Source organism: Ascaphus truei, chromosome 11 (genome assembly GCF_040206685.1).
Source record: "Ascaphus truei isolate aAscTru1 chromosome 11, aAscTru1.hap1, whole genome shotgun sequence".
Taxonomy (NCBI): domain Eukaryota; kingdom Metazoa; phylum Chordata; class Amphibia; order Anura; family Ascaphidae; genus Ascaphus; species Ascaphus truei.
In genome coordinates this window covers 25,300,148-25,324,495 of record NC_134493.1, presented here as the reverse complement: position 1 = coordinate 25,324,495, position 24,348 = coordinate 25,300,148, and the positions used below count along the sequence as shown (strand labels likewise).

The 24,348-nt window shown below is 40.8% G+C and overlaps 1 protein-coding gene across 14 annotated transcripts in view; it reads right to left on the bottom strand.

The window, feature by feature from the left end:
- CLEC16A (C-type lectin domain containing 16A) overlaps positions 1-24,348 on the bottom strand; it is a 304,859-nt gene that overhangs the window by 208,254 nt on the left and 72,257 nt on the right. For 12 of the 14 annotated variants that reach the window (XR_012787369.1, XM_075565357.1, XM_075565356.1 and 9 more), the window contains 4 exons: positions 12,908-13,136; positions 8,803-8,929; positions 7,207-7,307; positions 1,724-1,846 (listed from right to left, as the gene is read on the bottom strand). Coding sequence is in view for 13 of the 14 variants with exons in the window: in XM_075565357.1 (XP_075421472.1) it covers positions 1,724-1,846; positions 7,207-7,307; positions 8,803-8,929; positions 12,908-13,136 (580 nt within the window). In the remaining variant the exon portion in view is untranslated. The remainder of the gene's footprint in view (positions 1-1,723; positions 1,847-7,206; positions 7,308-8,802; positions 8,930-12,907; positions 13,137-24,348) is intronic. The other 2 variants (XM_075565350.1, XM_075565355.1) reach the window with 1 other exon arrangement.

Sequence of the window (24,348 nt, the reverse complement as noted above, 5' to 3'; positions counted from 1 at the left end):
TAATGTATATAGATCCTCTCTCTTTCCCATAATACTAAAACTAAGGACTCACCTAGTCTTGGGAACTGATCCTTTAGGAGTCTCCATCTTTGATTCAATATCCAGCACTTGGCTTCTCCCTGCTGAGCGTTCCATGCTGCAGTTTCTCACACTCACACACACACACACACACACACACACACACACACACACACACACACACACACACACACACACACACACACACACACACACACACACACACAGTGTCTCCGTCGCCCCTTTGACGCCACCACAGTGCTCGTGCACGGCTTGCATCTGCGCACGCACCCGCCGGCCGGAACGCGCGCACTCCCGTGCGTCCGCATGCACTGTTCCTCCTACCGCAGCGTTCCAGACGCTAATGCGGTCAATCTGAGCCTTCGCACGGCTCGCAGCTGTAGCTGCTCCCCCGTGTGTACCGGTTCCCGTGGTTCCCCCGACTCCTGGGGGTCTCCGTCTTGCCACCCTCAGGTGCGCGTCGATCGGAGCTTCAGGGCAGAGGTTGAGGTCCCTGGATCGCTGCACTAGTTGCAGTTAGGCGAGTCCCATTAGTAAACAAAAAATCCTACTCCTAGCTGTGAGGACAGGAAAAAGACTAAGGTGCAGGTAGAGGGAGGGGCCTTTTATGGCCTACCTGCAAAAGTCAATTTCTTGTCCTACCTAGAGTGAGGAGGGATTAACCCAAAGGTGCCCACAGCCAGGGTGATCAGGAAAAATGTGTTATCTCAAAGGAAGAAAATGTGAAATATTTCTCATAGGTAAATTAAAAAAAGAGAAAATTCGCGCCAAAAAAGTTTTTTGCCTACTATTCAAGGTATGGCTTCAGTCCTTTCCAAAGAATGATTCCGCTGCCTGAGTCTTTCAGAGGTTATTCACCAACCTCTGTATGAGTATGGGTAGAAAAGGGGAAATGTCCTCGGGCGCGTCACTCTGCTCCCAGCTCCACGACGTATGTTACGTGAAAAATAGAAGAGACACACACCACTCGGTTAAACACTTTGAATTGAAGCCCAGGCCCATCTGACATCACATGATCAGTGACCAATTAGAGAATTTGTAGCAGAGACAAAAAAAAACTACAGTGCCCATAAAGCTTCATGGGCACTGTAGTTTTTTTTTGTCTCTGCTACAAATTCTCTAATTGGTCACTGATCATGTGATGTCAGATGGGCCTGGGCTTCAATTCAAAGTGTTTAACCGAGTGGTGTGTGTCTCAAATACAGAAGATACCAGAGGGCACTTCCTCATCTACAACCTATGTCATTACATGCTGAGGCGAGAATACCAGCTCATGATATTAGAAATTCCATGTGAGTGTGTCTCTACCTTAAAAGTGTGTTCAATATCATTCTTCCCCTGTTTTCCCCTACCACCCCTCCCTTCCCACTCTAAAAATAAGAAGTGTGTATAACTTGGAGTTGTTTTTTATTGTGGCCCTCCCCTTTCTCTTCTATTTTTCACGTAACATACGTCGTGGAGCTGGGAGCAGAGTGACGCGCCCGAGGACATTTCCCCTTTTCTACCCATTTCTCATAGGTAGACTACAGTAGATACTTTAATACATTTTCAGAAATTGGTGTTGACCAAGTATTTTCCAATCTGTTATCATACATAAACAGCAGCGTTAAGTATTTTGTATGCAATCACTTTATACAAATGGCTTCCAAAACAGTCTTCCAATACCCAAGCCAAGACCCCGTACCTGGGTGTGCTGCTTGGTTCATTATCCTAATGAGATTTTCTGCTAACACCTGGTTGTATGAGCCTTTTTCTTGTACAAGCTGCAATGGCAATTGAATTCTTTCCAGCTTTGTTGGATTTATTCCTGGTAACAAAAAGATAAAGAAAACTAAAACAATGCATCGCTGTATGGTTGTGTTATGTTTATCATGTGAAATGCTACGTCAACTATTGGTATGCAAGCCACCACACAAAGCAATGCTGTTTCAGAAGGCGCAATATTTGAACAGCGCATTGCAGGCCCCTGGGGCGACAAAGTGAGGACAACAAACTTCAAAGCAGCATCCACGTTGCTTTATTATTTAATAATGTAGTTATTGTGTAACCTAGCTGAGCCAGGAATCTCACAGCAGGAATAGGTTTGTCCTACTACCAGAGTCTCCCTCTCCAATTCTGGCAGGTTCAGCTCTATTTCTCTAGGTTCATTGTGGAAATGACCACCCCACTGCCAAGACAAACAGCAGTGTATCACATAAACCCGTGCTCTCTCAGAAGTAAGACCAGACTGGGATTAAATATATAAAAAAAAAAAACACATTGCTATTTTTGAGAGCTACAGTACAAGCATTAATCTGTATTTTTATTTCTGTCAACTGTACCGTACGTACTGTTGGCTGTCTTGGAGCAGGAACGGTCTGTTTGTACCACTGAAAGCACTAGAGGAAAAATGTCCCCCTAACATGTGCAGAAAACAAGATAGGATAGTGTCCTTGCTGGAGAGCCAATAATTAAAGGGAACCTTGCTGTGCGGCCAATGTTGTTCATACATTGGCTTGAGCCAAAGATGTTGTTGCCAACCTTGGTTTCCCTTCAGGGTGAAATATTTCAGGTAAGTTTAAAAACATTAAGAATACATTTTCAGGATCTATCATAAGGGTCAGTAGTATGTTGGGGTATCTAGTATACTAGTGTACACTGTACTCGACTTCAATATAAATTGAGATAATAGCAGAAAATGACAAGATCTTGTTTCTATATCCCATTATTTGATCCAGACTGGAAATTCTTACAATTAAAGTTATTATTGAGGCTCTCCATTAATTCCCAAATTAAAAAGATAAAATGTATCCTTTCCACAGTAGGCGACAGATCACTGGTGTTGCACAATTACTGATGCTGAAGCATATTTATGTCTTAATTTTATACCCACAACAAACATAATAGCCCTGGCAATAGTACATAGCTACTGTATGTCCAACTTTTATTTACATCATTGCAGGCTGGATCATGTTATAGAACACCGTATCTAGCTGGTAAAAGCTGCTCTATAATCTTCTTTTAAACCACTTGTGTTGGAACACGAAATAATCTTTTATTAAGATCAAGGCAACCCACTCCTTATATAACAAGTGATCCTCTCACGCCTTCGATTCTAGGAAGGGTGGATGGTGCTGCTAAACCATTCTGGCTTCCACGAATCCATGGAGTGGATGTATATTCCAGAAAGTAATTTCTGGATTAGCTTTTGTTTTCTCTCTCTACATTATGTAGACCTTGAGTTTTAATAATACATCAGAAGAGGCATGGTAACCAACCATAAGTGTCTCACTCCATGAATTCCTGGAAGCCAGAATGGTTTAGCAGCAAAATAACACAATAACACACACACACGCAATAACACAATAACACACACACACGCAATAACACAATAACACACACACACGCAATAACACAATAACACAATAACACACACACGCAATAACACAATAACACAATAACACACTCGCAATAACACACTCGCAATAACACACTCGCAATAACACACTCGCAATAACACACTCGCAATAACACACACACATGTTACCAGCGGTGGTATGAAGGCAGCAGCGCTCAGCAGGATTCAAAAAAATGATAATTGTATTTAAGAATGCTTGCACATAGAACCGACGGTTGCTCACATAACTTACCCTCACTATTGGTTGGTGTATTTTTGATGCGATTCGTTTCAGGTCTTGTACACTCTCCCTCTTTAGCATTCTAGGTTCGCTTAGCGTATTGACGTATGCCAGGTGTTTATGTTTATACATATGTTTCATTAGCTTTATAATTCTAATATTCTAACATGATGGCTTTACATTGGTAGCGTGTTGTGTACCTCGATAAAGACGGACCCCCTGTCCGCATAAATTGCTGCAGCCACTCCAGCATTCTGCTGCAATGGGAACCAACGGAGGACATCAACACTGTGCGCATGCGGGTCTCCATGGCGACCGGGGACGCTATTAAATATGAGCAGATGATTCTCAGGATTGTGATCAAGACACACTGTTAGCCTGTTGTGGATCTCGTTCACGGACGGACTCCCTGTCCGCACCAATTGCTGACGCTTCTTCTGCATCCTGCTGTTACATGACTCAACTGAGTATTTCAGGCTTGTGCGCATGCGCAAATTGGACTCCATGGAGACGAGGACGCCATAAGACAATAGAAGCTGAATCCTCAGATTGGAATCAAGACGCGCCGACTACATACTTTGCGCATGCAGTCACCATAGCGATCGAGGACACATCCTGGTACTCGGTCACGTGATCGGCGTGTGACCAATAGCAGGACACGTCTGATGTTTACTTTACCTGTTTAGGGTACTCACCTGTTGCTTCGCTCGTTTTGGTAGTTTTTAATTAGGAGGTGTGGTTTTGGGCACTTGGGTGATGGGTATAAAAGTCACTGGCTGTCACTTGCTCTCTGCACCACCCCCCCAAATTCCCCCCCCCCCCCTCGCCCGAGGAAGGTCCCGTTTTTGGGACCGAAAAGTTCTATGTGCAAGCATTCTTAAATACAATAATCATTTTTTGATACCTGTTGACTGCTGCTGCCTTCTTACCACCTCACCGCTGGCAACGTATGATAGATAGAGATAGATAGAGATAGATAGATAGATAGATAGATAGATAGATAGATAGAGATAGATAGCTATACACATACATACATACATACATATAGACACACACGCACACAGTATATTTTCGTACAAAGGTTCAGCTGTCACAGGGTTGCTGAGCAACAATAACATTTTAAGAATAACAGTAACATTAAACACAAATGTAACCTTATACGAACAGTGCGTAAAAGTGTTAAACAATTGTAAGCATTTTTTAACTTAACAGAGTGTAAAAGCATGCGAACAGTGTGAAAAAGCATGCGAACAGTGTGAAAAAGCATGCGAACAGTGTGAAAAAGCATGCGAACAGTGTGAAAAAGCATGCGAACAGTGTGAAAAAGCATGCGAACAGTGTGTAAAAGCATGCGAACAGTGTGTAAAAGCATGCGAACAGTGTGTAAAAGCATGCGAACAGTGTGTAAAAGCATGCGAACAGTGTGAAAAAGCATGCGAACAGTGTGAAAAAGCATGCGAACAGTGTGAAAAAGCATGCGAACAGTGAAAAAGCATGCGAACAGTGTGTAAAAGCATGCGAACAGTGTGTAAAAGCATGCGAACAGTGTGTAAAAGCATGCGAAGTGTGTAAAAGCATGCGAACAGTGTGTAAAAGCATGCGAACAGTGTGAAAAAGCATGCGAACAGTGTGAAAAAGCATGCGAACAGTGTGAAAAAGCATGCGAACAGTGTGTAAAAGCATGCGAACAGTGTGTAAAAGCATGCGAACAGTGTGAAAAAGCATGCGAACAGTGTGTAAAAGCATGCGAACAGTGTGAAAAAGCATGCGAAGTGTGAAAAAGCATGCGAACAGTGTGAAAAAGCATGCGAACAGTGTGTAAAAGCATGCGAACAGTGTGAAAAAACTCTAAGAAACCGTACAAAAAATGCTAATGAAACAGGAGAGATCACATAGAGAAAGACATGCTTAGAGGGGGAAAGAGACATGCTTAGGGCGGGGCGAAAGAAGAAATATGCTAAGAGCGGGGGAGAAGGGCAAGAGGGGAGAGAGATCCTTGGGGAGGTGGGGGGAAAAAGAAGAGAGATGCTTTGGGGGAAAAGAGGAGATTTAAAAACAAAAACACACACACACACACACACACATCACTGAAGTTAAGTCACATCGGATTTTGGAAGCGTGGATACTATTAATTAAATTAATGTTTAATTAAGAACCTTTTAAGATGTGCTAGATTGGAGTATGTTAAGCCTGGTACAGCTGGTTGTAATTTTATATTAATTAAATGTATGACTAAGTTAGCCAAAAAAAATGCATCCGAATATACATACACAAAAACACCTATACACAGACACGTTAAATGTAAAATTAAACCTTATTTGAGTAACAGCACTAAATAGAGAAGTACAACTTCTAAATAAATTAAGTAGGTATCCTGAATTATTATACATCATATATAGTGGACATGTAATATAAATGCCATCACTAATTACAGGTGGCTTAATTAGTTAATATAAACCATGGTCATGTAGCTTAAGAAAAGCGAAGCTTTCCTGCCACGCTTGCGGTTTAGAATCTGTTACCATGCTGGTGTATATATTGTAATGTAATGCCGGTACAGAAGGATAATTATCGGACCAACATTAAAATTATAAGGATCACGTATCATAAAAGAAGCATCAAGAAAAGCTTGTTTAGACCCAATATGCAGCATGTCTTGCTGTGATGCAGATTGGAAGATTTTTTTTTACACTTGGAAATTAAATAAATGAAGCACAGGGATGCATTATTTGATACAGCCGTTATAGTTTGGGATCATAATTCCCTGCTTTCTATTCTAACCGACAACCCACACACCGCAATGTAGTTGAAGACTTGTTTCAACAACATTGACAAATTGATGCCAAGAAATGCAATATAATAATCATGTCCCCCTCTGCAAATGATACATCTTTTAAGGTCTCTGGGGCAAGTATCCCCATACCTTTTGTATTCATGCATTTAAACCTATTCATATGTATTGTCATTAAGTTAGAGTCTCATACCCCGCTCTGTACTGAGCTGAAGAATATGTTGCAGCCTTATACTGTACATAAAAGATCATAGTAGCACGAAATCTTTGGAACCACGTGGACCTATGTTAAATGCAGGCTGCAGAAGTCCACCATCTTGAATTTGTGATGACATTAATAAGCACTGGAAATACCAGAGGCTGAATGTGCACCGACGTTTACAAAATCATCTTTTTCTGCCATTTCTGAAAAATATACCCACCCTCCATTACCCAGTGTTTTGTTTTTCATGGCAGGGAGAGAAAAGGAATAAGCAATTCAAAAGACATTAGAATGCCAAATGAAATTAGAATATTTCCATAATTTATTGTAGATTTCACGTTGTGCAGCTCCTACAATAGGTTGAGCTTTACCCTTCACTGCAGGGGTAATAGGCTTAGTCTGCTTTTACTGAACCTGCTACTTTAGTCGTCTGGAAATAGTTCTAGAGTGCGCTTGCCAATCATCTACCACTGTGGTACAATCTGCTCCAGAAACTTCTTGCATGGGTTGACTACACATTGTGTGTCCAATACACCAACAGCATGAGAAACACTTACCTTTATTATGAGACATGGCATAAAGAAGACACAAGACGAAGAGAGCATAGTAGTCCTCTTCCATACATTCCAGAGCACTGTAGACCATGTCAAGAAAAGGCCTGTGGGAAAACAAAAGTACATTTGTGGAAGGCCACCCATGTAATTTATTTATAACATTTATATAGCGCTCTTATCCAGGGCACTGTACGTTCGTTATTATTAGTTTCTGAAACAAAGGTGTGGTGACATATACTGTAGTGCCGACGATTATTCTCAAACAAACCAGGGGCAACCACCAAAAAGACCCAGGTACATGCGGCAACATTTCACACATTTCTGCAGACAGACTAATGGCCCATCGGACATCGGATTAGCAGTGGGTGTCCCTGGCAGTCCGATTCAAACTGAATGGGACTGCCAGGAACCCCTGCTGTGTTTATCCGATGGGCCATTAGTCTGTCTGCAGAAATGTGTGAAATGTTGCAGCATGTACCTGGGTCTTGTTGGTGATGAACCCATATTTTTCAAGGCAAATTTAAGGCAAGTGTTACAATACTCGTTGGCGCACCTGTAGATTAGATCAGAGGAGCGCAAACTTTTGATGCTGCGCCCCCCAGTCTGGCCTCGCGTTCCCTCTCCTACCTGGCAGCAGTGTCAAATGACGCTTCAGGGTTACGTGACCCGCTGTGTCATTTGACGCCGGTGACGTCACATGACGCCGCGTTGCCATCGAGACGCGTCTGAATCCCGGTAAGTTTTAGTGTTGCAGAGGCTTCACGCAAACCCCCGGCATTAATTTAAATGCCTTGGGGAGGAGCGTGGGACGTCTGCAACCGCCCGCGCCCGACAAGTCTCCCGCCCCCCCAGTTTGCGCACCGCTGGATTAGATTATAGAGTAATTGTTAAGATGTCTTTGTGATGGGTAGGGATTGAACATGATGGTCGGGCTATGAGTTAGGTGTATTGAGAGCTTGCTTGGTTGGTGGGCAGAAGTTGGGGCCATGCATTGTTCAGAAACGCAGATATAGAACACTTGGCTTGCCTATTTTCTCATGCTGGCTCTTTCCACCATATTCCTCTTCTCACTACTGTGAGGCTGAACATACTACGGTTCAGGAATGTTTCATGCTACATTTTATGATGCATGGAATGTTTATGTTGGACTATTAGAGAAGAAACCCACCAGTTGAAATATGTAAGTGGAACAGCTCTTTGAATCATATTTGCATCACAGCATACAAGCAAATCCTGCACTAGAGCACCACCATTCTCTCAATGTAATGGAAGAGGGAGATGTAACGTATTAAGCCTTGTCTGTATGGAGATCCTTCGTTCTTGTAACCAGGATTAGGGCTGGGAAATTTTTTTTCTACAGTTCGATTTCGGAGAAATTTTATTTATTTCATTTATTCGAGTGCAGGAAAAAAAATCGTTATTTTTTTTATTTGAATACTCAAAAATTCTTATAATTTGAAAGAAGTTAGCAAATTCCCATAGAGCTTTCGCCGCTATGCAAATATTAGCACATCCCCTCCAAAAAATAAATGCACCACATTCATGATTTGTTTCATATTTCTCCCGGATAGTGATATTAGAATAACAAGTCTCTCTCACCTGCTCTGTTTGGCTTCAGCCCCAGAGGCCGCTGCACTTTTTTCTTCGTCCGTTGTATTCTGTGCCGTTACTGAACATAGGGCATTTTCTGATGCTTTAGAGGTCTCCATGATCACCATCTCTATTTCTACGTGACAGAAGAGAGCGGTCCATCTTAAAGTCTGCCGAGGCAGCGGTATTAGTAACAGATGCATTCACACTTAGGCAAGAGATCAACTGCTCTGATAAAAACCCCAGCGCCCCCTGTCTGTCTCGTTGGTTTTTACGGTCTGGTTTGTTTATAATAAAAAGCTCAGCTAAAACCACATACTGTGCACTGATCACATATACTGTATGAGCTCGTACAGGACAATATGATCAGCTTACTCTCCTTTCCAACTACAACTTCACACCTACCTATTCAACCATGTCATCGCTCTCAGGCCTGTCTTTAGGCGGTAAGCAGGTACGGCACAGCCTACAGGCGGCAGGTCTCAGGGGGCGGCAAGAGGGAGAGTAGCAGCGCTGCTGCGTATGTATATTTATGTATATATATATATATATCTCTCAACTCCCTTATAATGCTATGCTTGGGATCCAAAGAATCACATCGCGCTATAAGCCGTTCGCATTAGAAATAATGTACAATTGTATGCACTGTACAATAAAGTATTTAAAGACACCAATAATCGTGTTGTAAAGTATTCATAAGTACAAAAATTGGGATCCACGCCTGCATCGCGTTATAACGGGGTTGAGCTGTAACATATATATATATATAAACCCCGTTAATTTCAGAACAGGCGGCACATAACCTGTTTCCGGAGATACTTACCTGCTTAGCGGTGCCAGTATCTCAGCTCCGGTTAAAGCACCCAGTCACATGGGCCAAAAAAAAGCCACCTATGACATCACGGCTTCCTATTGGCCCACGTGATGGGACATCTAAAACCTGAGCAGAAGATACTGGCACCCCCTAAGGAGGTAAGTATCTCAGGAAGCAGTGGGTCCCCGGAGATGAAATTAACAAGGTTCAGCTCCGGAGACCCCCCGCTTCCTACCTTAATTTTCTTGGGGGAACGGCGTCCCTATTAGTGCTTGCCTAAGGGCGGCACATACCCTAGAGACGGCCTGCCTCTGCTTAGGTCATTTCACAAAGAAGGACCATGACTAGATCAGAACAGTAGAGCCATCGTTAAGGTGAATACCTTTCTGAACACTTTGCTGGGATTTTAATACAAATAGGAATCAATAAGTAAAAGGCTTGTTAATTACACGAGAAAATACACATGGGTTAAAGCTTTATCTGGCATTGAAGTTTACGTAAAATCCTAAATGAGACTCGGAGGGTTGACTTCCGAGTTTGTAAATGAATAAACGTTGGCATACAAATATAACCTGAATATCCAACAGCAAATGAAAGGTAGAAATGCATTAAAAAGAGCATATGAGGGAACCATGTACATAAGGATAAAAAATAAAAAGACAGTGTGTGTGTGTGTGTGTGTGTGTACGTACACACACACACACACACACACACACACACACACACCACACACACACAGATAGATATAGATACATATAGATATATTAGATATAGAGATATATATATATATATAGATACACATACATATATACATGGTAAGTCGCAGCGCTCCGAACTTACGAGATAAATTAGTTCGGAGCCACAATAGAGCCCCGGGGGGAAGGGGGGGGTTGCCCACTTTCTTACCAAGAATTTGGCACCAGGATTTCTGGCATGCAGAACTTGTTCTGCGTGCCAGTATACGAGTAATACCTCTACATATTCAAATTCACAAATATCTAAGACATTCAACATCAGAATACCCCTTAATTGTAATAGCAAGGGAGTAATATATTATTTATCATGTCCATGTTCTAAGATCTATATTGGTATGACGACGCGGGAACTACGTTTCCGCGTCTTGGAACATGTTAGAAATATTAATAACGCAGACCAGGATCACAGCAAAGGGAAAAAAGCTCACCACAGTAGCAAGACACTTCAGGAACATTCATGGTTCCAATTTTTCATCTCTCAAAGCCTTTGCATTTGACCAGGTTTCATTGGGAATGCGGGGAGGGGACATGGAGGGGCTCCTGCTACAGAGTGCCGATGGATTTATACACTCGGCACTCTTCTTCCACATAGCCTTAATGAATATACTGGCTATGCGATGTTCCTGTAGTGGGAGAATCTCCATGTCTCCTACTAGACTAGTGCTTGAGAGTTAAAAAATTTACACAACACAACCTCTGTTGTTGGACCAGTGCTTGCGATTTATAATTGTATACAACACAACCTTTTTTTGTTACTTTGTATTATTCACATAATTTAATATTAATTTAACACCTATTACACCAGTATTAATATTCACATATAAAACATAAACCATTTAGTATATTATTCACTTTAGCCTTTAGTAGTTTATATATTTATATTACGATATATTAAATTTATATTTTGGGCTTTTTGTATACTCAAGCAATGTTCTAACCTTTAATTATTTATCACCTATTTGTGTCAATTTTTGGTAGTATTACTTGTGTATTAAATCTTCTTTCAAAGTTTTACCTTTTGCTCCTCTCTCTGCTAGATATACATGCTTTAGCAGTACATGTTTTGATATGGCAATATACCCTCCCCTCCTTTCCCCTACTGGCTCCTGACCAAAGTGGGAACCAATAACAGCTATCCCTATTTAGATGACAGCATGAATAATTCCTTCAGTGAAGAATTGTGGTTCCTATCTCCATCTGAATGTGTTCATAGCTGTCACCCGAACTCTCGCGGGATTTTGAAGCAAGATGACTCCGCAACTCCAATTGGTCAGATGGTATTCAGGGAACCAATCTGAAGCCTCGTTATGTGATCATGATCATCGGACGTCATGATATCCACCCACTGCACCAAGATGTAGCGTTTATTGGATAGAAACCATCAGCTGCTCTACTGCTCGCAGCGCTATTGAATGATACTTATTTTAGGTGTCCTTTATAAGCCTGATTGGACGCCATCAATTTAAGCCCCCGGATGAAGCAGGGGTAGCGAAACGTACGTCGGGGCTGTGTCTGTACTCCCCTGGAACCCCTCAACCTGGCTCAGGATTTTTAGTGGACACTGATCTCTTCAGACTCTGCTATCACTCCATCCTTTTCACAGGACATCTATACTTACTATTCAGTGGTGACTATTGTACTATACAGTATGGTTCCTGTATTGTGTTTACTTTATACACAATCTTACTTTGGTTGTTGAGTGGTACTATTCATGTACATTGATTCAGTGTCCAATTTCACTAACCCTCTTTTTTGACCGGCCGGTCGTGGGTTATATGAGCAGATTTACATTTTCTGGTGCCATTTAAGTATGCACTCAATCCAATTGTAGGGTGCATTTACCAGAATTCATGTTTTTTTGGGGGGTTCTGAGGGAAGTGTTTTAATTTTAGATTGTATAATTTATGTGTTTTTCTATTGAACAAATTCTATTTATTGTTGCTAGAGTGCTTTTGATGGGATATATATATATATATTTTTTTTTTTTTTCAACGTTGTTCGAATTGTCCCTTTAAAACCAGAGTATACACTGAGCTAGCTGTGCACTGATGAACAGCACATATTGGTAAATAAACAGTCATCACTCTAGATTCCCACTAAATGTAAACATTGTTTTCAAAAGAGGCGAGATTCACAGGGTTTTGTGTGGGAGAATAAAGAAACCGTGAGATGTGAAAGTGCTGCATTTGGAGATATTGAAAAAGAGTTCTCCCTGTGAGCGGAGCTTTCCTTTTAGTAGCAAATCTAAAGTTTTCCCAGAAATGTCCAGGGAGGGGTGGTTTAGGAGATATATTAAATTTTGATGGAATACACCAGCAAAGCTGCGTTATTGATGTCCCAAAATACTGAATTAGACTACATTAGTTACATTTAGACAGAAAAAATAAACTCCTAAGACAACACAGAGAAACACACCCAACCACCACAATACTGAGACACCGTAAACACACCCTACACCACAATATTGAGACACCCTAAACACACCCTACCACCACATTACTTAGACACATACATGGCTTTTGGCTCAAAGTCTGCACTCACTCACCTTCAGTCTCCCCACTCGTCTTGACGCCTTTTGAACTACCCTCTGTACCTTTAGCCTTATCCGGATCTTCAGGAGCATCTTCTGGACTTATCTCCTCCTCTTCTTCTTCCCCTACATTTTTGTAGTTTGGCCGCTTCTGCGGCTTTCTTTCTCCCTTGTGCCTGTTAATCTCCAGGGATTTCTCGAGTGGCTCAGGTGGTTTTATGAAGCATCTAATGTTGGATTCTACCTACAGGGTTACAAAACACATTATTTGGGTTATTACACAAAATATAGGCAACTTTAAAAGCAGCTACAGAAACTCAAGTCTCGGGAACAGACTATTATTGATAAAGGCTTGTAATCTCTACAGGTCAAAATCGAAAATTTCTGTATTCTGTTCAGTGTGCTTGTCAGCATAAAGTTTCACTATTTATTAGTACAAACGTGATAATAATCTTGTTTATTAATAGAGCTTATCTAGTTCAAAAGAATCTATTTTTTCATTTTCAAATTTGCCATTTCTACTACTATGTCGTAATCACACAAGTCCTTGGCAAATCCTCAAACATTGCTCAAGTAGAGAAATATTGACACAAAATCAATGTTTTTCTGTCCTAGTCACTATGGCTGCCAATGGGATAACGCCTTTAAATCTACCAATTACTGCAGAAATCTAACATCATTTAAATATGACCCCTTATCTAGCCCCTAATGAAAACCAGAATGACTGTATATTCTATGGAGGTTGCTGGCAAATGTTATGATACCGTAGTTTCGTGGGCCTATGTTTGAAATACTGTTAAACCATGAAAAATAAAATATGATACATATGGTAGAAAGAGGCTTAAATGATTAATCCGTTTCATTGCAGATTGAACAGGTGTTCCTGGTTTTAAATTCTACCAGCCCTATGAAGAAAAAAAAAAAAACATACCCTCAAAATCCAAAAAGATGCAGTACTTGGTGCAAAAAGGTCACTATGAGGGGTGATAAAAATAAGCCCTCTAATTCATGCAAGACATTTTTTAAACACTTGTTGTATGATAACTTTTTACTAGACCAACTAACACTTGATATAGGCCACAATTATAGGAAAGATCCATAGACGGAAGGATTACACACGAGCGAGATGTCCAGATTGAAGCTTCAAAGGACGCCTAATTTATATGGTTACATAAACTCATTAAAAGAAATTGCGTGTAATCACGGATACTCAAACTGCCAGCCATGATTACCTTGAACTGATACATAATGGTTTTTAAATTAGGAACAGGATAAAACTTATTTCGATGCTTTCCTTGTGTTCCCAGAAGACTAAACGTTAATCAGGACATCACTGGTACATTCTTTCAACGTTTTTCCAAGAAAATACTTTTTATGAAAGGTACAGCCAACTTGGTAAACAGATACAAAACAAATTTACGTAATAGAGCACATTCTTTAATTAAGTTTTATGAAAACGCTGCCCCTTTTAAAATATAGTCTCAAAATATAAAACAAAAAAATACAAGACAGACAAAGCAACGAGGTGTAGTTTCACAAGCGAGCTACAAAGTACAGCTCACAGATTTATTAATGCAGTGTCTTCCATTTTAAGAGCAGTGGAGGGTGTAAAGTTTCAGGTCCCGTACAGACCTTTCATCAAGACGTGTGTGTGTGTGTGTGTGTGTGTGTAGGGCTCTACTTTGCCGCTCGCTTGGGAAACACTGCATCATTGCTTTTCCCATAGAAAGTATTTTTTTCCTGTTTCCTATATTGACGCACTATACCAACAATAGAGAATTAAAAGTTCAATGAAACAATGGAGTTGGGATAACCAGAAATTCTTCACAGTAGCCGGCACTAAAGATGATAACATGGCAGCAGATGAGGGCCATTTGGAATTTTCCACAGATTTAGTTCCCTTCAAAGGAGTCATTGTCTTGAAAAATTACCATCCTGTAACGCCCAACGTCTCCATCATATCACCCATTTTCCTGAGATTCTGTAGAATAACTTTTAAGGCTTTTACATGTTAAGCTGTATGCTATTTCCACTCCTATGTCCCACTGGAGTTGTGACCGGTCGCTGAACATAGGTAAGGTCTCACCAATGATATGCGAAACCAATGCCATGAGTGACAACACTACCGCCTCAATTCTGCTGGTAATAGATCTCCGTAAACAACCTAAAATCCTACTCACGCTATTGCCTTAATACATTACTTGGGCATTTTATCATCAGATAGGATCCTTGGGTTTTTATCCTTGTTAGTATTTGTCAAAACTGTACCTTGCACCAAAAAAAAAAAAAAAAGGTGTGTGCGCTGAGCAGCACATTTTAAGTGAAACGTCGTTGTCTTTGGTCACTGTTTTGTCACAGACATTGTATTTGTGATGGTGATATTTTTAATTAAAATTCAAAACACAAGGTCAGTAGCAAAACGCAAAGAAGTTTGACTTAGAACGCGCATGCTCGGCACACACCTCTGTTTTAGCTATTTGCACTTATATAGTTATACTAACGGTCTCTGTGTGTGTGTCTCTCCCAAGCGCAGAGCCCGGCCGCCACTGCGCATGCGCGACAGAGCCAATGTAACCTCCCCCGCAGCAGCAGAATGGACATCAGTTTGAAACTCTTACATCAATATGTAGTATAATCCTCTTGTATCATTCAAGAACATGCAAAGAAAAAGGCTCTCATAGTGTAGTATGTTTCCAAGATGTATTGTATCACAACATATAAATGTTAATACACTTACATTTTAGACATGAGAACCGGGTATTGTACGAAATCAGGCGGGTGTTTGGCGTCTCGGTCTCCAGCGTGCGTCTCTGCTCCGAATCCCCACGTCACTTCCGGTGACGGCTCGAGTATGGGCGGAAGCGGGTCCCGTTCGCCAGCACTCCCCGTTCCGTAGTCAGCCTTGACGGGACAGATTCAACGCGTTTCGCTCGTGGCTTCTTCAGGAATCGTATCCTGTCTATCACTCAACTTTATATTTATAGGCTAATAGCTCTTAACTAAGATAGGCATCTGATTGGACATTACTCTGAGCCAAAGTCATGAATACGTAATGCTCATCCACAAAATACATGCCTTAATTATATGTCACTCAATACATAGCGACACTCCAAAAATTGAAAAAATTAAATTGCAAACTCAATGGGGCAGGGACTTATTGTGCCTACAAAATTCTATGTATGTACACTGTCAGTGCTACATAGAAAATATATATATATATTATTAAAGCATAATGATGCCATGACAGAAAACAAACTCCTTCAAGTAACCTCCATTTATTTAAATCTTACCTGAACCCCAGAGCTTACCGGTCATCCCGCAATGTACAGAAACCCCCTTCTTTCAGACATATTTGTAGTATTTACGAGCCGCTATTTGACAAACGAATACGGCAGTGGATTACAAACATGACCACCAGAGTCACCAAGAGCGATCTATACAGTGGCGAGAAAAAGTTTGTGAACCCCTTAGGATTCTCATGTACTGTATTTCAAACCTAAAATGTTATTAGATCCTAATAATAGATAAAGACAACCTGAACAGATGACATCAAAAACATGATACTTTTCAAACATTTATTTATCCACAAATGATTCAACATTCAATATCCATTGGTGAAAAAGTATGTGAACCTTTAGATTCAGTACCTAGTGGCGCCCCCATGAGCAGCAATGACTTCAACCAAGCGTTTCCTGTAACTGCTGGTCTCACATCTGCAAGGAGGAATGGGACAATATTTCTCAATACAGAACTGCTTCAACTCCGTGACATTTGAGGGCTTCCTTGCATGGACAGCTCACTTCAGGTCCTGCCACAACATTTCAATGGGGTATAGGTCCGAACTTTGACTAGGCTATTCTAAACACAGAATTTCTTCTTCTGCAGCCATTCTTTTGTAGATCTGCTTGTATGCTTAGGATCATTGTCTTGCTGCATGACCCACTTTTGCTTCAGCTCACTGACGGATGGACTGACATTCTCCTCTAGAATCTTCTGATACAATGCAGAATTCATAGTTTGGTCTCATTTGAAATAAATTATCAAAAATAATTCATTTTAGAAAGGCAGATTTTAGTAAACGAAGGAAGAATCTACAAAGAATAAATAAGGACGAAGTTCTTGCAGAGAAAAATACAGAAGATAAATGGGCAGTCTAAAATATTGTTAGAGAAGTACATCTATCAGTGTTTACCCTTTGGTAATAAATATAGTAGTAAGTCTAAACCAATGTGGCTAAATAAATAGGTAGGGGAAGGAATGGAAAGGAAGAGGCAGGCGTTTCAGAATAAGGAATGTAATAAAGGGGCATTCAGATTAGCAAAAAAAGGTAAAACTAAAAAAGGATATAAAAAGAAAGCCCTAAAAGTTCTTTAATTATACCAACAACAAAAACATAAGAAGAGAGACTATGGGGCCCTTTTAGTGTGAGGTGGGCAGGCAAATTAATGGAAATAAGAAGATGGTGGAGGTATTAAATACATTTTGCACCATGAGGAAGCCACAACCTCAATATTAACAAACATTTCATTAACAGAGGAAGAATGATAAAATGATAAACATGATAAAATGAAAGTAAATAAAGTACCTGGCTCCGTTGGCGTACATCCAATGGTTCTTAAAGAGCCAAGTTCATTAATGGCCCAACCATTACATTTAATATTCAAGGACTCCATTTCCACAGGCTCAGTACCACAAGATTGGCATAAATCAGACGTGGTGCCCATATTTAAAAAGCGAGCTAGATCACAACCAGGGAATTCTAGACCTGTAAGTTGCACATCAATAGTGGGGAAGCTACTTGAAGGTTATTAAGTGATAATATTCACGAATAACTATTGGATAACAAAATTAGTAGTAATAGTAATTGTAATAGTAAGCATGTATTTATGACCACATAAGCTTTTTTGAGGAGGCAAATAGGAATTTAGACCAGGGTAATGCAGTGCCATGCAAGAGGTTATTGTACAAAATAACAAATTTGTCTGGGTAAAAAATATTTACACCTGATAGAAAACACATTATTATTATTTATTAACACATTTATACCGGGATCATATGATTGAGCAAAGGAGGTAAAATAAATTGTAATTTGTTTCACGAAAAGACACAATGTTCCACAATTACAGTCAAAATACACTTATTGGGACGGGGCAAATGAAATAATCTCTAAAATAAAATCTGTAGGAGTAATTTCCCAGGAGCAGGAATTACTCGTGAAATCCTTGGTCCGTTCTCAAATCTGCCGCTGCTGTAATGGCACTGGGAATCTTGATGAAACTTAAGATGAATCGGATTCCCGATGGGCTGCAGGAGTTCTTATAGGGTTCAGAACGCTATACCGAACAAGTGCAGCCAATCTCTCCGTGGGAATATCGTTTCCCACCTATCCCGGAGTTGCCAATACTTCACAAACTTGGCAGAAGTGGCTTCCTATTCTGCTATGGGCATGCGCCAACCTAGCACCTTTGCCTCTTAGCATATGGGACCCAACCCCTTTACCTGGCGACAGTAAGTCTGGCCTGGGCAACCATTTGCCAACGGTCAGGACTTCACATTAGGATGGGGGTACTTGGGCTACCCCTCCCAACCTGACACCTCAGAGACACTGAGCCCTTTCAATTGCGGACTCTTGCAGACATTGTGGCATTAAGCCAGCGGGATGCCTTAGAAGTCCGGAGCTGCACATCCTCAGCTCATTTACAGTGAGTCACTACACGCATACTAAGTGGGGTGCTATAATAAATTAGTGTTTCCCTGTCTCGAGAGTCCTGAAAGAAAGTCCAATTATTCCTATCATGTTTAATACACTAATTTAGGGGGACTTTCATTCAATTTTTATGAAACGTTATAAAAATTGAGTTAGGGTCGTTTTATATGTTTCTACCTGAACTACAGTATGCACACGGCCAATTTCAGAGCACTAGGAGCTTCCTAACAGAAGTTAGCAAAAAAGCCGCTTTTTATTCTCCAAGCGCTGGACTTGGAAACATTTTCACTCTCGCCACCTTATACCTGGTGGGAGAGACTCCGAACACATATACTGGGTTCTGGGGGTTTGGGCATATACCGGGGGACCCTTGAATGTGATTTATCCCCCTGCCCCGTCTTACTGTTCTTGACTGTGCTGAAGCAGGGAGACCTGGCGGTGAGCCGCCTAACTGCTTCCTAGGGAGGATTTTGTCCGGTGGTCTGTGTCTTCCTGTCCCCAGGAATCTGGAAGGATTCCGGGGTACTTTGCCAGGATAGCCAGCAACTCTGGTCCCCTTCTTCCCAAACACACCCTGACAACATCATACCGTAAAATCCTCCCTGAAACTCACGCCCTGCGAATCTCCACTGGTTGGCACTCGGGGTACAGTAAAACACACATCTTTTATTACAATGCAGTTCACATGCCATAGCTGGGTTGAGGAGCTGACATTTCAAACTCCCCAATATGGCTCAGGGGCACCCAGCCAGGAATAATACCTTTATTATTGGCCATGGTACCCCCTCACCATCACACTGACTTATGAGCGAAGGCTAGGTAAATTATATTTATTTACATTAGAAAAAACGGCGTCCAAGCGGGGATATCAAAACTATTTATAAATATATTCAGAGTCAATAAAAGGAATTTAAGCGAACTATTCATCCCAAGGACAGTACAAATGAAACAGGGTAGGCAATCCCTTAAGGTTGGAGGAAAGGAGATTTCACCAGCAATAAATGAAAAGATTCTTTAAAGTAAGGGCAGTTACAATATGGAACTCATTACCCATGGAGACTGTGATGGCAAATACATTAGATATCTTTAAGAAAAGGTTATACCTCTTTTTAGAGAAGGTATACAGTACCACATTTTTCGTTTTTGCCTTCCTCTAGATCAAAATACTGTATAGACAAATATAGGATAACCATCTATCGTCTAAATTTAACTTAGGTTGTACTCGACAGAAATGTCTTTTCTCAACGTCATCTACTATGTAAGTATATACTGTATGTAAGTATGTAAGTATATATGTAAGTATGTAAGTATGTAAGTATATATGCAAGTATGTAAGTATATATGTAAGTATGTAAGTATATATGTAAGTATGTAAGTATATATGCAAGTATGTAAGTATATATGTAAGTATATGTAAGAAGGTGTTTGCTAGGATTTGTGCTCTTATTGCTAAATAAACATAGAACAGAAAAAGCGCTACTTGCCAGTATTAAGATAAACTTTTGCTGGATGATGTGAAGTGTGAAAGTCTGTCACACACACAACCACGTGGAGTGGAGACTCCAGTCCAGCAGTGTTTTCCTTTCATGTGGTGCATGCAATATCATTGCCATTCACACCCCAGCATGCTTAACTTGCCATTTTAGATGTGTTGTGTATTTCCCACGCAGGGGAATGGTGACTTGTAATGAAACTATGTATAGGAAATGTGAACCAATTTACCCAATTACACTTATATACCTCCCTTTCCAATGTAATGGCTCAAATACGTGAAATCTATAATTAGATTAATTTTTTTTTAGCACTTGTATAATAATGATACCGGAACCTTCTCTGAGAGAGAAAGAAAAAAAAGGTGCAGTGCGTGTGTGGGAAGCGCCTCAAAAATGAATAGGCCACTATATAAAGCAAGACTCAGAATGACTATAGGTCTCCACCTACCTAATGCAAACTGTAAATGCAGAACAGACAAAAAGAACAATGACGCTCCAAACCATAGAAGGGTTTGTCATTTTACTGCGATAGTGCCGATCAGTACCGAAACTCCCATCGCAGTCAATGGGAGTTTGTCTGCTTTAGTGTCCCGACTGGAATTATCGCAGTTCAATGAATAACTGCCCATGACTGACCTACTACGACCTACAGCATTTCAAATACAAAGAATTCTGTGGGCGACCTTTGAAATGGGATTATAATGCAAGTTTGAGCCACTTTTCCTTCGTGCAATAAGTAGCGCGACCCCCACACACCTTGAAGCGATGGCAAAACGAAGGCCAATAACGCATCTGTATCACAAAGACCGTCAAAATTGCGTCACTGGGCAAATTGCATCTATATGTCCCTCGTTTATATACTCCTCTTAGTTGAGGGATAGTACTCTAATGAGTGTGCAGTATGTCAACAGTGCGCCGTATATCACCCATATCCGAGTTGCCTCATGCTCCGTCCTCAAGCTCCACGAAAAAAGCCGGCTGACGTCATCGGTCTGCGCGTCGCCTAACACCCGACGATCGTTTCACGCCTCATGGCGCTTCTTCTAGGGGGGAGGAGTGTAACGTATCTCCTCTATGGTGTGTATTTATACACCTCCTGGGGGCGGTTCAAGGGGCGTTTTAGTATGAACGTGAAGACCCTATTAGGTAGTCCGCCTCAGTTTAATTAAACTGATTTGGTGGCTATTGATTGTGTAGCCAAATTATGTAATTTTTTGTTTTGTGTTTTAACCTCCTGGTACCCATATGGTTGAAAATATATATATAACCACACTCAGAGTTATATTTTAGTTGAGTGCAAACCTACGAGAAGATATTTAACCTACATAATGAAAGGCATCTGGTGTTCACTAGTCTCAACTTTTTGGCAATAGAATTGCCATGTATGAACATAGTCTGTATGTATAAAATGTAAATGTTAGGTTTAATGTAGATAAGATTTCCACTTACCCGTAGTTACAAAACAGAAACTTTAATTCAAGCTTCCCTTCATTCAATTTCATGGAAGAAAGTGACCTTTTCCTACCAAATCACTCTAAAGAGAAACTGGCCACATCTTGGCTAGTTTGCATGCAGATGCCAACGGGTGGAGTAGTCTTTAGGGCCTGCAAACCCCCACACACATATCACCATTCAACACTACATAATGCCCAAGTAAATACTGTAGGTTGCCCATTAAAAAAAACTTTGCAATGACTTTTTTTTCTCAATTCGATTTCCACAGCTTCATTTCTTCTTGCTGTATTGTAAAATGCTATTTGTAACCTTTTGCTTCTTTTCTCTAATCTGTTCATCATTTCACGCCAAACCCTTTCTTTACATCCTCTCTGCAGTTTTGGTTTGAACATCTGCAATTTGTGCTAGTAAGTCAATGCAATACCAGTAATTCTTCTTCATGTTACGGGAAGGAGAAAGTAGGTTAAAAGACTGACAGAGCCCTAGGCAGGTGTAATCGAACCACATCTGTATTGCGCAGGAACTAAATGGGAACCTCGCTCACCCAACAGGAAGGAAGATGAACCCTCAGTGACTGCTGCTATATAAACATAAGCTTTTATTTATATACTGGCACCCTACAAAGAATGAATAGTGGTCATTTTGAAGGGCACAGTTTCACACGATCCGCATGCAGCAATGACATGGCATTCAGTCACACGGATGCTGATGTTTAAGTGTAATCCTTAGCCTTCTTTTTCTTGACTTAAATTATAGGTCCGGGTAACCTACTGTATTCACTAGCCAGAAAAAAGATGTAAGAACAGTTGATAAACTTCCAGGAAACGTGCACTGCAGTTTGTGGTCTTCTGAGAACTGTTTACCACAAGGTAAAACTTGCATTGTATTTTATCAGCTCAGAGGAACTGCACTGCTTCTGGTCCTTTAGAAGAAGTGGAGTCCTTTCACAAGTTTGGGCGAGACGAATTACGAAGTTGTTTCTACAGAATTATACTAGGCAGGAAGCACATGATATGAGGGTGGGAGAAGCACATAGCACACTCTGTTCCTGCCACTTAGAAATCACCAGCCCAGATAATGTTAACATAGCATGTTCTTCATTTATCAATAGATCCCTGAACTGGAGAGTCGTGACTGTGATGCACATATTTTTATAAAGGGAGAGAGCAGTGAAACCAGCGCTAATGCAATATAATAAAACTGTGACAATATAAATGACAGAAGTAAATACAATAAACTTTAAACTTAAAGTTGGGGCTGCCTAAGGAAAATAGGGTTTACACAGACCGATACAGATTAATGTCAGGAGCCAAAGAAAATGGGTGTTTTTTTCTTTGGCTCCTGACATTAATCATCTACCCCCGGTTGCACGCTGTCCCTATCAGACCTGCCTCTCAGCTCTCCGAGCTACACTGCCTGTGACGTCACCGGCACATCACACGACCCGCTGGTCTGTGTGTACGGCGTCGCCGACTCTCCCAGCGGAGTGGAGACCTGGTTCCTTTCACCTACCTTGAAGGTTTGCGTGTATGGCAGCAGTGATCGTCCTGGCAGTGTGGATCCTCAGAGTTCGTGTGGTTCCATCTCCTTGCAGAGGCTCCGGTCTGACTTCCAGGACAGTTGTTCTAAGGGTCTTTTTTATTCAGCTTTGCTGCAAGTAGGATTTTAATTTTACCCCTACCGGATGATTTAGCTTTATTGGCGTCTCTAGCCCAATGGACATGTGTTTATTGTTTTATTTATATTTTATACAATTGCATTAAATTTGTAATTTATCTTTTTGCCAATCTTTTCAGTGTTTTGTTTTTAGATTTTTTGTTTTGTTATTTGAGTTGCACTATGATCTTTCTCTTTTGTGTATTTTTGTTTTTGTCTTACATGTTTGTGTGTCTTTCTATGAGGCTTCATTGAAGATTCCACTCAGGATTGCCTGCCACTCGTATTAGACTATACAATTAGTTGGACTTATATATATATATATTTTTTTCTGGAGGCGCCGGTTATTTATATTCTTTGCACATATTTTTATACTACTTCAAATGTTAACAATAGTGTGGTGAACCACCAGTCTGACTTAGCTTGGTATGTATTTGTGTGTGATTGTGTTATTGCGATTGTGTGTGATTACCTGTACACATGTGCGAGTGTGATTAATTATATGCACACACACACACGTGCATATAATAACAAACACATATGCACGTGTATATGTACATGTAACACACACACACACACACACACACACACACACTAAGGTGTGTTATAACAAATATACTGTATAAAGTGATGTGACCAGTGAAAAGATATAGCTATAGATATATAAAACTTGGAAGCGTGCCAAGAATGTATACACAGGGAAACAGATTGTAAGTGATTGAATAGTGTGTGTAAAGATAATAACATACTGTATATTGTATTGCCTATAGATGGGGATACTTGTATACCAATAGGGAAGATGCACAAAAGGGAGATACACCGCGTGCGCGCTCTCTCGCTTTCTCCTTTATGTCCTCAATATCCGTTGCTCATCTCATTCCTTTGCCAGAGTCGTTATTAAAGTTCTCATTTGTATCCTTAATTTCCCCTTCAGATGAGGAATGCTCAATCCGAAAAAAAAAAAGCATCCTGAACATCTAAGGCTGCGCTTATAGTGCCGGCGACGGCAGGCTGCGGTCACTGGCAAAATCAAACTGACTTTACTTCCAGCGATCGCGAACAAGCCATCGCTCCGCTTCTACTATAAGCGCACGCCACGGCAGCAATACATTTGTTTTGCCGCGACGTTGCGACACCGGCACTCT